Below are 17562 nucleotides of genomic sequence, written 5' to 3' on the forward strand. Positions count from 1 at the left end.
AGATGGCGGTGGTTGATGCAAGGCGACGAAAGTGAGACACGACTCACAGGTTGACAGTGAGGTGCCATGATAGGTCCATGAAGAAGAATTCATGCGGTGGTCGGAGACGGTGTTACATCGGAGACGGCGGTTACGAGGAAGTTGACGAAAAGTGTAGTTGTCTTTACCCATAGTTATTGAATCGATAATTCTTCTTTGGTGGGTCATTAATGGTGATTTCAATTAGATGATTTCAATTTTGTATTGACGACAGTGGTGATTTTTGTTCATATTCAAAGTTGTTAACAATCAAATTACCGAGTTAATTAAAACCTTATATAAAAAATTATAACTTAGTGAATAACAAATGTAATATTGTGTTAACTAGATCATTAAATCACATTTTTTTTAGACGTTTTGTATACGATAAAACATGAAAATGTGTATAATAATTTATAAAAACAATCTTTTTGGACATAATAATATATTATAATGTTACATATAACTCATTAATTTCTCATATATGATATAATAAAAGCGTTATCACAGTAAATATAATTTTATAGATATTTATAGTAAGTTATCGTGTTAATCCAATAATTACAAAAACATTAAAATATTCAGAGTTTTTTACTTTTAATTAAATTATTAACCTAATTTTTGGTTATGTTGGTTTGGGTTTATCAAAGATACTAGGTTTGGACCCGCGCTACAACGCGGGGGAATGTTTTCGGTTTATTTTATTTTTAACATGTTTTATCAGATGTGTTATTATTTTGTTTATTTTAGTATTAACAATTATTATTTCGAAATGTATATTTGGTTTCAATTAGTTGGAGAAATTATCTAGTCAGAAATGAAATATAATATTAAAAAAAATGTGTATTAAACAAATGACATACTCACAATGTATATTGTGACAAACCAACCCGCAAAGATCCGTATATTTTTTTAAAAATTATAAAAAATGAGTAATTTTTGAAAATAGAAATATAATTAAATAAATATAATTGAATCATGACATAAAAATGAAAATAATTGAAAATTGAGAAATTTTATTCCCTATAAAAATAGAAGTTACGGGAAAATTTTAAATTTTCCTATGATAACAATAGTAATATTGATTTATAAATTATAATATATTACATTTTTAATTCAATATAGTGTGTTATTTTTGAGAATAATAATTATATTTTAGAAGTGAGTTTCAATTAAAAGACCTAATATATGAACTATAAAAAATGAATTTCATAATGACGTTCTATTTTACTGAATTTCCGAATAAGAAAATTGATTAATTAGTATTATGGATTTTTTTAATGTTTAGGATGTTTAATTCCATTTTATTATCATTGGTTCGCAAAAAATAGTAGTTAATAAGTTGTGAAATAGTATTTTAATCTAAACTCGAAAAATATATTTTGATATCAAAAACATATATGATTTCAATATTGTTGTATTGTATTGAACCATTTTAAACTGATTTTGTATTACACTGATTAGAATGACTGATAAATACAAATAAATTATATATCGAAAAGAAACTATTTCTTTTAATTTGTAAGAAAATTTTCAAAGACATTCCCTAATAAAAATAAAAAACAAAAAGTAAAATTTTCCCTAATAAAAAATATTTTATTTTTATTAAAATATTTTGTGATTAATTATAATAATCATCTTATAATTTTGATTTATTAAATTAATTCATAATTAATTATAATAATTATCGTCAAATTTTAATTATTTATTTTATGTTTATATATGGTTTTCAAACAATATATTTATTGTTTGTTCCCAAATTTTAGAATAATTATTTTTAAATATACCGGATCTTTGTAATTTCTCATTAATTATGCTAATGTTATAAGATTTTTTCCCTTTTTAGGTAAATTAAATTGATAGAGATATGAGAAAATATCAGAATATCTTTCCAATTTTTTCATTTTCATTTTAAGTATTAGGAAAAATGACAAAAGAATGAAAAATAGTTTATATAATTATAGTATTCTCGTTTTTGTATAGCTCTATATATTTGATTTTTTTTTCATATTTTAAAAACTATTTAATTAATTCCAAATAATTAGGATCAATTTAAGTTATCATATTAAATTAGATTTAATAATGTGTTTTAATTGGTAATTGACTAATCGTATTTTTTTTTAAATGTATAAATCTCCATATTTAATATTTGGAATTTTGTTTAAGATTGAGATCTTTTGTACTTAATCATTTATATAGTTTCCTAAAATATAGGAGTTGCTTATTCATAATTAATATAGTTTCATAAAATATAGAAATGATACATTTCTAGTTAATAAGTTTCCTAAAATACTGGAATATTTATTTTAAATATTTTCGAAATTATTCAATAATGGGTTATATCCATACCCAAATTAAGATCCAATAATCTAAATATCCATGTATTCCGAATCGGGTAATTTTGAGTAATGTTTTAAATTGACCCGACCCATTTCATTTTTGTACTTTTCTTTTACTAATATAGGGATTAGTGTTTAATATTTACAAATAAACCAGATTATATGTCAATTTTAGTTGATAAAGAAGGATTAAATTTTAGTTTTTACAACTAAACATGTTATATGGTTGCATGGATTTATAAATGAGGATTATGGTTTAGATTTTAGAATTAAACAAGGGTTTATGTCGATTTAGGTTTATAAATAAGGAGTAGAGTTTAGATTACACAATTTATACAAGGGGGAATTTCAAAAATACCCCTTTTCATATACCTCTTTTTAAAAATACCCTATTTTCAAACTTTATCAAAAAACCCACTAAAAACGTTGAAATTTATCCAAATATGTGTGTAAGCTTATAAATATATACACAAATTACCTTTATATGTGTATAAAACTTTATATACCTTTCATAAATAGCGTAAAAATAAATTATAAAAACCTTATAAAATCCATATAAACCCTTTTAAAAACCTTTTAAAAACCTTATAAAAATTATAAAAACGATTTAAAACTATTTAAAACATTTTAAAATATTTGTATCGAATCTCCCAGTAGTAGTTATTATATAGAAATACCTTATAAACTATATAAAACTTTATAATTTTTTATATTTAAAAAGGGGTATTTTTGAAAATGGATAGATAAATGGGGTATTTTTAAAAAGTGGTACACCAAAAGGGGTATTTCTCAAAAATTCTCTTTATACAAGGTTATTTATTTGTTTCAATTTATAAAAGAGAATTAAGATTTAGATGGTACAATTAAATGAGATTATGGGTTTAACAAAAAAAATGTGTTTATTTAATGTTTTTACTTTTTTAATATGTAATAATTGTTTAATAGTTTAATTTATATTTAAATATTGTTTAATTTTTAATTTATATTTAAATGTAATATGTCATAGTGCAATCTCATTAGCTAAAACAAGAGGGTGAATAAAAGAGAACTAAAAAGAGACATTATTAACTTTAAATAAGGATAACAAAAGTCAATATAATTCGTAGTATAATTATTTCTAAATTTTTTTTTTCAAATATGTAATTTTGTATACTTTCATATTTAAAAATTTTTCTTAATGCTTATCTCAACGATACTATAACTCATTTTTTTGAATTGATGTTAATCACTGTACATAAAAACGTTTGTACATATAGATGTATGTATAAAAACCATTGTACAGGCTAATGTTGTTTGTATAAATTTGCACATATAAGAATTATTGTACAAAAAATGTATGTACAGATGGAACTATACATATAAATTTGTTTATATATATAATTGTATATATTTGACTGTACAGATATAATTGTACATATATAACTTAACTGTACATATATAAAAGACATAAAAAATACATGTAAAATTATAGAAAAATAAATAAATTTTATGAGTCTGAAATTTTTAACAGAATATTTGATATTGAAGAATATATTACATGTTAGATTTTGGGTAGAATGTAAGAAAAAAACAAAACTTCTTTTTTTTTAAAAGTGAGATGGAGCGGTGAGAGAAAATAATTAAAAAATTAAAAGATTAATATGTGAGATGAAATGAAACTAAAGAAGGAGAGAGAAATGATCTTGTTTTTTTTTTTTTCATGGTATGACATGAGTGGTAAATATGAGATATATATGAGGATTATTGAGTCTTATAAATAGTACAAAAGAATTAAATATGACTACTTTTAAAATTATAAATAGTGATTGTATCACTTTTACAATTATGTTTCCAAAACATACTATAATTCCAATTAATCCGAAAAAGAAATCCGAAAGGCTTGACTCTTTTAAGTCATGATGGAATGTTTAGATTTAAATGTCGTACGATTCTTGCCTGGACACAGACCATGTGACGGACCGCTAACTCATAGTCTTTATGGGCCTAAAATATCAGAACGTCTGGGTTCTTTTAGGTGTGTGTAGTTTGAGGTGAGCAACTTCTAACACGCACTAAACAATCAAACAGAAAGAAAAAAATTCACTATATCAGATCTAATGATGTGTAGTTATTTGACAATAACGTGGTTTTAACAAATAACTCAGGAGGAAGCTGCTAAGGTTTGGGATAGCAAGTTTGACCAACGGATGCAAGCGTATAAGGAGGAATTGGTATATCTAGTGTCAGTGGAATGTCTACTGAAACTGGTAGAGTAGTTATTTGAGTATCGGATTAGCTGGGCCGGATTAATTAATGGGTCAGCGTGTGTTCGGGCTCTGAATTTGACCCTAATATATAATTTTTCGACTAGACCCAATAGAAACTTGTAAATGGTTCGTGTGCAAATAAAACTATCTACAAGTCACCGTTTGCAGGGCCGGCCACGCATGCGCTAGATTCCAACCATCAAGACACGACTTTTAAGACTTAATCTAACAAATATTATTTGGTATAATTGGGGTTTTAGTACATTTTTTAAAGATAATTATAAAATTAGTATTTAGTACACTTTTGTATTTATTATTAGCAAACTAATACATTTTTACTATTTAGACACAATTAAAAATCCATTTGAATCTAATAACTAGAATATTCATCAAAATATATTTGTTTTCTATAAAATTTCAGTTATATAAAAATCTATTTTTTCTCTATAATTTAATATGCATTTTATTTTAAGAATTTCAAATATTTTTTGAACAAATTTTGATACGTTCAACTATCTTTATGTACAGATGTGTGGCGCTGTACGGAAATTCATTCGTACCGCGGTCTATATACATATAATTGTATGTGTACAAATAATTTGTTTTGTCTATATACAGTATGTATATTTGTTTACGTGTAAATATGTTTTTTTGTAGTTGTTTGTTTTGTACAAATATTTTAGGTGTAATTGACTTTGCATTAAAAAGTTGGAATTCAAATAGAGGATGTGAGAATCGATCAACTGATAACATCCACTTACGAAGCTTCAAGATTCATCAAATCGTAGAAGATTCTTCACCATTCACCAATTTGGAGAAATATATGAACAAATACACTTTCCATCGAGACAGGTTTGTTTTAACAACAATCAGTGGTTCGGTCTGGGCGGACCGAGATTAATAATGTCTTAAAAAATTAAGGTTTAAAAAAATCAGTTGACGATTATATCAAAGGGGTTTTGACTTTTGACCTAAACAAAAACACAAGCCAATCTCTCGCAGTCGCATCCGTGTGCTCATCATGGCGACTTGTGCTGATTCTAGGGCTGTGAAGTCACTCAACAACTTTGAGGGAAAGAAGAGATTTGTGGTTCGTCTTCTCGTTTCTCTCTGACATGAGTTTTTGTTAGGGCATCCTTATTGTTAGTACCTTAGGGGTTAAGACACCCTAAGATACTAGCTATAAGGATGGTCTTATCTTTGGGTACGTGCATGCCTTCTAATTATGGTTTCTTACATATGGATGCAGTTCAAGAACTTCGCCGAGAGAGTTGCTGACATTGAAATAAAAGTCCTCAAAGTCTTTAGGAGCCTCCATAAGGTGAAGGATGAGCCTTCACAAGGTTCCACATATCTCAAGGATTGCCTCGTGGAATTTAGGGTATGTTTGATATCATGTTACCAACAAGTCAAGTATTTTTACGAGAATGATTTGTATTAAGTTTCGTTTTTATTTGGTTAAATCAAATCCAGGAACTGAATACTGCAGCGGGTTTTATTTCATTTTATGAAGAAATGTTGCCCTTTGTTCAAACTCTGCCTTTGGTTGTCTTGCATCAAGACTTAATCTTCTCTAAACTTGTCTCTGCTTTACATATGAATGCAAGATTCTCTCTCGAAGCCTTTCTCTGGTTTAATCCTTTTTCCCACTCTGTACTTCTTATTCACTCACTTATGGTCTCTATTACTTCTTCTTTCTATTTATAACTGTAAACAACCTTTCTTTTTTTCCACAGGTTGATTTCTGCTTTATCGAGGGATCTCTTGGACGGCTTTCTTCCGTGAGTACCATTATTAGTGGTATCTTAAGCCATATCTTAGCTTAAAATTTGCTAAGATATATATGCTCTTATATAAGAAGTGATCTATATTTTTTCTTCTCTATATCTTCTTACCTTTTTCCTTTTCTATTTTTATCTTGTCTAGCTTCCTTCCACGGGTTGTTAACTCCATAGTGACCCTCCTAAGAGATGGTGGACAGAAAGAGCCAGATATTATTGAGCAGGTTGTTGCTCTTGTCTAACATTGCTTAAATATGTGTTTTTTTCATTCAGATAATGCTTAATATCTTCTTTCTTTTCCTCTCCAGGTATTCTTATCATGGTCGTACATGGTGAGGGATCTGCAGAAGTATCTCATTTGCGACATCGAAGGTATACTCAGGTAATTTCAGAATCATACAGTTCCAATTCTTGATTCAATGAGGAGGGCAAAACTACATATACACACATATTGTAGGGATTTCTCTAATCCTAGGCTACATGGTTTTCTTTATTTTCTAAATTAATCTTCTTTTGATGTAGGGATACATTGGAGCTGAGGTACTACCCCCGCGAATATATTATCAAACTTATGTCACCTTCGATAGCATTTTTGTTGAGGACCGCACGGGATGAGCAACTCGAAATAGGTGATCGATTTCTCTCTCTTTTCGGTTTTTCTATTTTTTGTCATTTCTATGTTAGGGACATTACATTTGACTCTTACCCCGGTGAACATTGCAGGGATCAAGAGGATCCTCTCTGAACTTGCAGATCCACTGAAAAAACTTGGAGGGGTTAGTCTTCTGTATCATGTTATGAGGGGTACCTCTGTGCATCTCCATTCCAAAGCTGGGCAGGTTTTGAGGTTCTTGCTGAAAGATTCAACATTGTCCTTTTGTGATCATTTTCCTCAGGGCAAGTCCTCTTTCCTAAACATACTTTGGACTATTTCATAAAGTCTAGTCATCTCTCTCTAATACTCGTTTGATTTTTATACTCCTAAGCTGTTTTACATGGTTCTCTTCCTTCTGATCTTGGCTGGACCTTGTATCTCATTTCCAGGTTCTGGTAGTATATTAGAAGCTTTGAGTTCAACTTTGCAAAGAATATGCGAGGATTTTAAAGCAGAAGAATTATGTGTTATTTGGAACTGCCTGTATGAAGAAACAAAAGAATCAATCAAAAACAAAGAAACAACTCATTTAAGCCGAATCTTGACTCTGCTTACTTCCATTGTTAGGGTTGAGGAAGGTCTCAAGGTTTATGGTGAGTTCATTTCTTCGACTTGATGTTGTTCTTTCTTATGTGCACCCCATAAAAGCATACATTTGCATGATAATATTGCCAATGTGTAACAGATTACCCATATTTGGTTGGACTCGTGAGCCAGATTGCTTCAACTTTTATGGATTCCTCTGCTGTTCTTGATAAAGTTCTGAGACTTATGTTATGCACTATCGACAGTCCCACTGCTGCCAATGAAATGGAATCTATTGCTTCGCAATGGACCCCCATTTTTTCATTTAAGTGTTCGAGGTATTTTGTATACACTTTTCAACGTTAAATTCTATTCTTCTTTCTTATTGATCATAGAATCTTTGCAGCTTGGTGAGTTTTTTGTGGGATTTGCTAGCAAAGGATAAATTAATTCTGAAAGCCTTTACAAGTAATATATTAAGGCAAGACTCGCGTGTTCTTTTTTTTTTTTCCTTACCTCTTCAAGTCTGCCTCTCATTTTATGTCTCTAATGACTAATTTTATGTGTTGCAGTTCGATCAACAATATGATTTTGGTGTCTCCTGAGGAGGTTATTCCTCTGTTACTATCACTGTGTGAGAGTGTGCAAACAAGTCATGACACGGTGAACATCATAGATGAATCATTCGAGAGAATTCATGAGTTCTTGGAAGAGAAGATTAAGAAAATCCAAATGAATATAGAGAATATAGGATTAGCTCAAATTGAAGAGGCTGACTTAGCTTCTGCTTGGGGAGCTGTCACATGTTTTCCCTATTTTAAAGTGGATTCATCATTGCTGGTTTGCTTTAAGAATACTCTCGTACAGCATTTGGCAGTAAACACTTATAGTGCTCCAGAACTGATGTGGCAGAGCTTACTTGGTGCTGCTTTGAGGTCATGTCACAGATTCTGTTCTAGTGGTAGAACTAACCATTTGAGGCCATGTAGTGATCTAGAGGAAGCTTTGTATCTTGCTAAATCATACAAGTCATGTGTACAAGTGCTATCTCCTGTGGCTGACTATTTGGATTTTGTGTATAAGTGAGTTTATATGTTCTGGTGGTTTATTCATGTTTGATGACTCTGTGGTGGTACACTGATTTGTTTTTTTTTAAATCACAGGCCTCTATTAGCTAAGAATGACATCGCTAAGGCATGTCCAGAGCTCCAAGCAAATAATGTTGAAGATGCATTTGACATATTTTCTGAGAATTTATGTCACTCGAAAAAAGACGTCCGTCTTATGTCTTTAAGGATTTTGTGCCACTTTGAAACTTTGTATCCCAACAACCCTTGTTTAGAAGAGCATCCTCCAATGAAGAAGCTGAAAACTGAAGTGATTCAAAAGTCTTTACCTGAAAGAAATGTGAGTTTTTGTCTTTATTTCAGTATTCCAATAGCTTTATCCTCAAATCTTTATTCTTTTACCTCCTCCAAATTTCTAGGTTCTTAAGTTATTGAAAGCAGTGGAGGAGTCTAATCTCACAGTATCGACTGCAAAAGAGTTTGTCAGGGGCATTACTACTATACAAACAAATCTCTCTGCTGGCAGGATCCATGACGCATATGTGCCACTTGTATTTAAGGGAATGATAGGGTTGTTTCATAATCGGTTTTTCGAAATATGGGAACCTGTATCTGAGTGCCTTGCAGTTCTTATGAAGAAGCACACAGGTGCGGTGTGGAATAATTTTGTTCAATATTTGGGCCAGTGCCAACTAAAACTTGAAGCACCTGACAATCATAGTGAGAATGAAAACTACACCGTTTCACAGAAGCACACTGGTAGGATTTTCTTTTTTTTCGTCGGTAGGATTTTCATATCTCAGTAATTTGTATCTTCTATTAGAATATTTTGCATCTCCTATAGTATCCTTTTCATCCATCTGCAGGTCTGATAGAGCGGTTTAATTTGTTTGTCCTTCCGCCATCTGATAGCACGTCTACTGGGAAAGTAGTATCTCTGTTGCTCAAGACTTTACAAAAAGTTCCCACTGTTGCACAGTCTCGAGCCTCTGATCTTCTCCCTTTGTTATTGAATTTTTTGGGATACAACAGCGAAAATACTTTGAGGGTCGGATTCTATAATGGCGGAGCTTGTAAAGGAGAGGAGTGGAAAGGGTTGCTTATACAATGGTTGACTTTACTGAAGTTAATGAAGAATCCGAGGTCTTCTTGTTGTAGTCAGTTTGTAAACGATGTTATGCAGAACAGGTTGGTCAGAACATGTTGTTCTTCTGAATATCTTGGGAGTAAGATAGTTTCATTGACATGTCTCTGTATGTGTTTTGTGTTCTTTGGATGTTTTACCAGGTTCTTGGACCATAATGATGCTGAAATACAGATGAGTGTCCTAGAGTGCCTTGTGTTGTGGGATGACTATTTACTCCCATACCGCCATCGCTTGGAGAATTTGATCAAACCAAAAGAACTGAGAGAAGAGCTAGCGACCTGGAACTTCTCCAAGGACATTGAAGAAGCTCACAGATGTCATTTTGTTTCTCTTGTAATTAGAATCCTTATGCCTAAAGTTAGGAATTTGAAGAATTCAGCGTCGCGTAAGGTAACATTTATTACATACTTTTTAGTTTACTTCACCTTTGCCAATGCTGGTTTTCATTTAGGTCTCAAATAGTTATATTTTTTTTTGCTCAGCATACAAGTATTCGCCACCGGGAGGCGGTTCTTGGCGTTATATCTCAGCTAGATGTTAATGAACTTGCTCTGTTCTTTGCATTGTTGATGAAGCCTTTGAACATTATATCTGAGGAAACAATGGACTTGTTTAGCTCAGGCAAAAGCTCTCTGGATTATTTCCAAAAGACGAATCTCCTCAAATCTATCAACGCCGATACCATTTCGACCTTATCCTGGAAGAAGAAATGTGGTTTTCTTCATGTCATACAACATATACTTGAAATCTTTGATGTATTCCATGTCCGACCATTTCTAGACTTTCTTATGGGTTGTGTTGTCCGGCTATTGATAACCTATGATCCATATATCGATGTTGATAAAGAAAGTGTTGCAACAAAGCACGACCAGGTAAAAATTTTAATAATGTTTCCGCTCATTTTACTTCTTTGGAATATATTTGCCGACGCTCTTTTCTTTTTGGCACTTGTTTGAAGCAGTTTAAAGAGTTGAGATCCTTATGTTTGAAGACTATTTCTCGTGTTCTTGAAAAGTACGAGGATTGTGATCTTGGGTCTGAGTTCTGGGACCTGTTCTTTACAGCAGTGAATCCGCTAATCAAGAGTTTTAAGCAGGAAGGTTCTAGCAGTGAGAAACCAAGCTCATTGTTCTCATGCTTCTTGTCAATGAGTAAAAGCCGCAGTCTCGTCGCCTTCTTATGTCGGGAAGAGTCTCTTGTTCCAGACATTTTTTCAATTCTAACAGTGACAACAGCTTCAGAAGCTATAAAGTCCTCTGCCTTGAGTTTCATAGAGAATCTTCTCAGTCTTGAGCGCGACCTGGATGATGATGACGACCATATGATGAAAGGATTCTTAGATCCATATATAGAGCCACTGATTAACAGCTTGCATTCTCTTCTTCGTGGGGATATTTTGAAAAGGTAAGGGTTCCTTGTAACTTGCTTTGTTTCTACTTGTTTTGTTCTAAAGAAAAAAGTGTCAATCATGATCAGGAAATCATTCAAGTATCATGGAGAAAGAGAGATTAAGATACTTAAACTATTGTCGAAGCACATCCGAGATGAATCTAATGTTATGGTGTATTTGGATATGTTGCTGTCTTTCTTGGATAAACGTGTGAAAGATTCTGGTATGGTTACTCAATTCTTTTCTTGGTTAGAATTATATAGTTAATTCTCCTCTTTAAAAAATCTCCGCCTAAGTCCGATTACTCCCCGTGTAATCGTTAGGTCCACCCTATCCGTTTCGATTAATGACTAATCCCGGCCTAGCTTTTCTTGTCGGTTATTAAACACTTATATTGAGAATTTGTGATGTTTTACAATACTTTATGTTCAAAATTTTAATGAAAAACATAAATTTGGCTTTAAAATTATGATTTTGATATATTTACTACAATTTTGAAACCAATATTATAGTTTTGTATGTTATACTTTGTTATTTCATTACTTTTTTTTTTTGTCGTGTTATTTCATTACCAGAAGTCAAACTATACATCTAATTAACACCATATATTTATGATTTTATTTATTTAATAAAATAACCCTGAAATTAATCTCCGATTTTCTTGCTAGGCGCTAGACCCACCTCTGCCCCCGACTAACGCCTAGCGATTTTTAAAACAAGGGTTAATTCTCGTGTCTTGTGTGTCTGTCATATTATTTAAGCAGATATTCACCGTGAGGCATTGCTAGCTATACAGGACATCACCTCGTTGCTTGGGAGTGAGAGTAGTAGCAAAATTATAGATACAGTCTCTCCTCTGCTTGTTGATGCTGAACGTGATGTTAGATTATGCATTTGTGATCTTCTTGAATCTCTTGCAAAAATCGACTCTTCTCTTGATCTAACGGTAAGTATATACAAATCTCTCTGTTTGAAGCTGAGTCATTTTGTGTTTTGAGACTGTAACAAACTAGTGGTTGTGTAATCCTACAGGTGAAATGCTTCAGCGAGATGAATGCAACCTCACCCATGGAAGTTGATGACCTCGACTATGAAACAATAATTAGAGCTTATGCAAAGATTGATGCGGGTTTCTTTAACAAATCCTCGGAGCAGCACATGATGATCATTCTCTCACAGAGTTTATACAACATATCGTCATCAGAAGTAACTTTAAAGGATTGTGCATTCAACCTCTTGTGCATTTTTATCGAATTTTCCGCTTCCATACTTTGCCAAGAGGCTTCAGCTCACTCTGACAATGGTCAAGAGGTTCTAAAATCTGATGCAAGCTGGACAGGAGATCGTGTGTTGTGGATTATAAACAAGTTTATTTTGAAACACATTGGAGACGCGCTAAACAAAGGAATTTCAACTGGAAAGGTACAGTGACCCATGTAATTCTGAAGATGGCTCTCTTCTTTGTATTAAAGATTCTTAGAAACGATTAAATTTGCTGCAGGAGGAGATTCTTTTGATACGAAAAATGGTGACGAATCTTCCATATTCGGGGAATCTTGCTGCATTCAGACCTTTATGTTCTGAAAATGATGATGTTGATTTCTTTAAAAACGTTTTTAGCATTCAGGTAAACTCCTTTCATATTTTGTATCTTTGAAGCTTATAGCATATGAGAGATGATAGAAATCTTACAGTGACTTCTTAATTGATAAAATGTCTTTTAGATACACCGAAGAACAAAGGCGATTAACCGTTTCGCCAAGGAGATCAAAGATAGCAGTCTGCCTGAGGTGATCTCTTTGCGTCTCTTAGATTCTTTGAATTTTTGTAGTGTCGATGGACCTATGACTAATTGCTGTTGAGGTTGCAGGGTGTAGTGAGGAAACTTTTAGTCTCAGTGTTTTTCAACATGTTGCTTGATGGACAAGATAAAAAAGGTCAAGATGGAAAAGTTCAAAGTCTCCATGACGCATGCGGAGAAGCCCTTGCATCAGTGTCTGCTCATATGAGTTGGTGTTCGTACTACGCTCTGTTGAATCGGTGTTTCCGTGAGATGAAGAAGCATACAGAGAAGAGAAAGCGTTTGGTGAATCTCGTCTGCTCGATTTTGGACAAATTTCATTTTGCAAAAGATGGTTACGAACAGGAGGTTAGGACATGCCTCGAGAAAACCTTGTTCCCGAAGATACAGAAGCTGATGGATTCTGAATCTGATAGTGTTACTCTGAGAAGCTATTTAGCTGCGGTGAAGGTTCTAAAGCTGCTCCCCAAGGAGATAATGGAGTCAAATCTTGATTCTCTAGTTTATAAACTTTCCAAATTTTTGAAGAGCCGGGAGGACCGCGCACGTTGTGAAGCCAGAAAGGTTCTAGCTGATTGTTTGAAGGAACTTGGGCTGGAAGCTTACTTAACACTTTTCCTTAAAAAACTACTTTCATTATTGAAAAAAGGATCTGAGGTGCATGTGCTCGGATACACCGTTAATTGCATCTTATCAGAGTGCCTGCCAAACCCTACGGGTTCGATGTTGGATCATTGTTTAGAAAATCTCCTTGATGTTGTGGAAGCTGATATCCTCGGAGATGTTGATGAACATAAAGAGGATAAAGGACATTCATTGAAGACGAAGAAAGAAACGAAAACACGCAAGTCACTGGATACTCTGAGATTGATTGCTGAAAATGTAACGTTCAGATGCCATGCATTGAAGCTCCTTTCTCTGGTAACTAGACAGCTGCAAAGGCCTATGACGTCAAATTTAAAATCAAAACTTGGGGATATGTTAAAGCATATTGCGTTTGGTATTGAAAGCAATCCATCTGTTGATCAAGGAGATCTTTTCTGTTTTATATACCACCGTGTTGATGATGGTATTAACAACAAGAGTTGCCTTGGAGATCAAGCGTCTTCTCTACCGTTCCAAAAGAAAACGAAATCGAGACATCTGCAAGAGACTTCTGATGTTAAGTCATGTCCACATCTCATTACCGTGTTTGCTCTGGACTTACTACACAACAGACTGAAGAAAATCCAACCCAAAAATACTAATGAAGAGCTGGTGTCGAAGTTGGATCCATTTGTCAAACTACTTGTTGGGTGCTTGATCTCTAAGTATGAAGATGTTGTATCTTCATCGGTTAGTTGTTTCACTGCATTGATAAGGTTACCTTTGCCCTCTCTCAAGTCTGAAGCAGGTAAAGTGAAAACCCAAATCATTGCTAAGTGTGCAGAGATGTCCAGTAGTACTCTTGTGCAGTCAGGAAAAAAGCTTTTAAAAGCTCTTCTCAGCAATGAAAATTTCACTTTCTCATCTGAGGAATTGAATATGCTTATTCAACTCCCTATGTTTGTTGATCTGGAATCGGATTCAGTTGTGGATTCATTGAATGCTTCTCTTTCACTTCTCAAGGCCATTGTGAAAAGGAAAGTTCCGAAGCTTTATGATGTTGCGGAACAGGTTTCAAAGTTGATGATCACCCGTGGGGATAATGAATCAGTCTGCAAGAAGTGCAAAGAGTTACTGTTAGATGTTTTGGTCAATTATACACTTTCTAAGAAATGCTTAGAAGGACATTTTAACTTTCTGCTGAAAAATCTGAGGTATGTATGTGCAACAAACCTTTGTGGAAATATATATGGCCTCTAGTTTTGTTTCAAATATTAACTGTAGTTTTCTTCCTCCAGCTATGAACATTCAACTGGAAGAAAAGTAGTTCTTGAGTTTCTTGAAGATCTTATCGAGAAATTCTCGCAACCTAAACTCGGCAAGCAGTCAGTTCTTGACCAGCAGTCTCAAATCTTGTTTGTTGAGCTTACTCGTCGCCTGGCAGCTGATAATGCTAAAGAATCCTTGTCCAAGATCTGTGATTTGATAAAACTTCTGATAGGTCGCATAAGTAATTATAGTTCCAGTCTTGAGCTCTGTTTGGCTTGGTACAAGCAGGAGAACACACAGGCTAAAGCTGCACAGGTAAATTGCTCCGAGGGCCGAGCAGCTTTTGTGGTATGCGCTTGGCTTCTTGCAGCAGTTGACAACTATCTCATTCATTTGTTGTATGGCTGTGCAGGTACTGGGATTTTTTATTGAAGTCAGGAAGGTTGCGTTTCCGGAGCATATCCAACGTATATTGTTGCAGGAGGCTAAACCGATTTTGGAGTCTGCTGCACAGCTGCAAAACACTGCGGAGGAAGGCAGCATTCCTTTCTGGAAGGAAGCATACTACTCTCTTGTTATGATAGAGAAGATGCTCAAGCAGTTTCCTGATTTATGTTTTGAAAAACATTTAGAGGTAAACAAATCTTAGTCCTGAGAAGCTCTTGTCTCGTTAATCATTTCAATATTTCATTAAGTTTTTTTCTTGTTTCTTCAGGATGTATGGAATTGGGTGTTTAAGCTGTTGTTGCACCCACATGAATGGCTGGAAAACATAACCTGCAGGCTACTGAATTATTATTTCAAGAAATTAGCCGAGTCTCCGAAAACAGTAGCTGAGTCTCTTCTTGGTAAGCCAAGTAGACTCTTCATGGTAGCTGCTTCTCTTTGCTTCCAGTTAAAGGTGAAGATGCACCGCAGCAGAGTCGACAAAAAAAATGATGCCATTGCAGAAGAAGAAGAAGAAGGCAACCAAAACAATGAAGATAATGTCACACAGAATATAGTTTTCGCGGTCTCTAGTCTTCATTCAATGATTGGACAATCAGATGATGAGTACTGGTCCAGTCTTGACAACAACGAGAAAGCTGAGTTCCTCGAAGCCTTTGTAGTAGTTGATTCAGGGAAAGTAAGGTCTACTTTCTTGGCTCTTACTTCAGGCAGCAGCAAGAGAAGCCGAGATGACTTGAGAATTGTATTGGTTGGGAGTTTGCTCAAAAGAATGGGGAAGCTTGCTCTTGATATGGACTTGATTCATGCGAGAATTGTGTTGAATGTTTATAAAGAATTTGCCTCAAAGTTGAATCAAGAAGAGTGTCTTCGCCTATACGCCTTCAAGATTCTGTTTCCGCTGTACAAAGTTTGCCAAGGGTTCACAGGGAAAGTCATCTCAGCTGAGGTGAAACAGCTTGCGGAAGAGGTAAGAGACAGTATAAGAGACGAGAGCTTAGGCAGCCAAATGTTTGTGCAAGTCTACAACGAAGTAAAAAAGAGTTTGGAAGCTAAGAGGGAGAAGAGGAAGCGAGAGGAGAAGCTAATGGCTGTGATAAACCCTGAGAGAAACGCAAAGAGGAAACTCAAGTTAGCTTCAAAGAACAAGGCTAACAAGAAAAGAAGGATTCTGAGTAGTAAAATGCAAAGATGGTCACGCTCTTGAGGATCCCTTCTAATCCCACAACCTCGTGATCTACCAATTACAATGATCTTTTATATTAACATTTTTAAGTATGTCATAATCTTTTTATTAGTAAGAGTTACGTAAAATGGCAAATACAATTAGTAAGAAGATTTATCTTATCCTTAATTTATAAAGGTTTTTACTATTATTTTTACCAATCGTAACATACTAACAATAGTCAAATCAATAAATTAATTAAAATTAATTGAAAGAAGTTGGAATAATAAAATATAATTACTTGACTGGTTTTCTGCAATGAAAGGTTTTAGGAGTTGAATAAAAAAAATTCTATAGTAGTATCTAATTTATATAATTATAACAATCTGAATAATGTTTTATATGGTTATGTCTTTTGACCGTAACTCTTAGTAAAATATAAATTTATTTTTTAGTAATTTCTTATGGTTTGGTCACTGGTGTGTCTTTTTAAAAATTTGCATCTATTCATTTAAAGTTGTGTTTTTTTTTCAGTATAACACTTCATTCCAATAATTGTGTTTATTTAAGCATTCATGTCTTTTAACCCTAATGCTGCCAAAAAACATAGTTGTAAACATTAATTTAGATGGTCCAGTGGTTGACGAAAAGTTGTTTAAAGCTTTTACATCAAGAGGTCTAGGGTTCGACGCCCAGATAATGCGATTTTATTAATTTGCAGATTAAGGAGACAAACTTCTAAGAAACAATAGGGTCATTGAAAACATATGAAAATTTCCAACAAAAATGATTTAATCGGAAACAAGTACAATATCCGACAAACTCGTCAAAAAGTTTCTAAAAAATATGGTCGAAAAATTCACCAAAAAGCAGTTGTCAACGTGTTTTCTAAAATCTTTCCGACTAATTTATGATTACTATGGTCGGAAACGACGTCTGGAAATTTAGCTGTACATAACATTTAGATAATGTTACGTGAACTAGATTTTAACCCGCGGTATACCGCGAGACGACATTCATAAAATGTATTATTTTATTAATTTTTTTTGGTATATAAGAGTGTACAACTATATTTTGATTATTAATTCTATGATTTAACCCGTATAATATTATATGATAATTTATTT

At 33.3% G+C, this 17562-nt stretch overlaps 1 protein-coding gene across 1 annotated transcript; it reads left to right on the top strand.

Moving 5' to 3' along the window:
• The first annotated feature begins 5624 nt into the window (after positions 1–5624).
• On the top strand, positions 5625–16617 carry LOC17886361 (U3 small nucleolar RNA-associated protein 20). The gene is made up of 28 exons (XM_023783490.1): positions 5625–5693; positions 5853–5984; positions 6077–6234; positions 6340–6384; positions 6530–6608; positions 6693–6766; positions 6907–7013; positions 7108–7281; positions 7429–7632; positions 7725–7902; positions 7971–8045; positions 8137–8646; positions 8728–8971; positions 9051–9390; positions 9498–9819; positions 9919–10168; positions 10261–10651; positions 10720–11182; positions 11255–11391; positions 11933–12114; positions 12201–12349; positions 12431–12590; positions 12670–12795; positions 12893–12958; positions 13039–14768; positions 14853–15138; positions 15236–15457; positions 15539–16617. The coding sequence occupies exons 1-28, from the start codon at positions 5625–5627 to the stop codon at positions 16475–16477; spliced, it is 7812 nt and encodes a 2603-aa protein (XP_023639258.1). The 3' UTR covers positions 16478–16617.
• The last annotated feature ends 945 nt before the right edge of the window (positions 16618–17562 follow it).

The sequence above is a fragment of the Capsella rubella genome, unplaced genomic scaffold, assembly GCF_000375325.1.
Source record: "Capsella rubella cultivar Monte Gargano unplaced genomic scaffold, Caprub1_0 scaffold_5, whole genome shotgun sequence".
Taxonomy (NCBI): Eukaryota; Viridiplantae; Streptophyta; class Magnoliopsida; order Brassicales; family Brassicaceae; genus Capsella; species Capsella rubella.

Coding starts and splice junctions, on each gene's coding strand:
- LOC17886361 (XM_023783490.1), top strand. CDS start 5,625: ATGGCGACTTGTGCTGATTCTAGGGCTGTGAAGTCACTCAACAACTTT. Junction 7,282..7,428: donor TTGTGATCATTTTCCTCAGG/GCAAGTCCTCTT, acceptor TCTCATTTCCAG/GTTCTGGTAGTATATTAGAA. Junction 7,633..7,724: donor GGAAGGTCTCAAGGTTTATG/GTGAGTTCATTT, acceptor AATGTGTAACAG/ATTACCCATATTTGGTTGGA.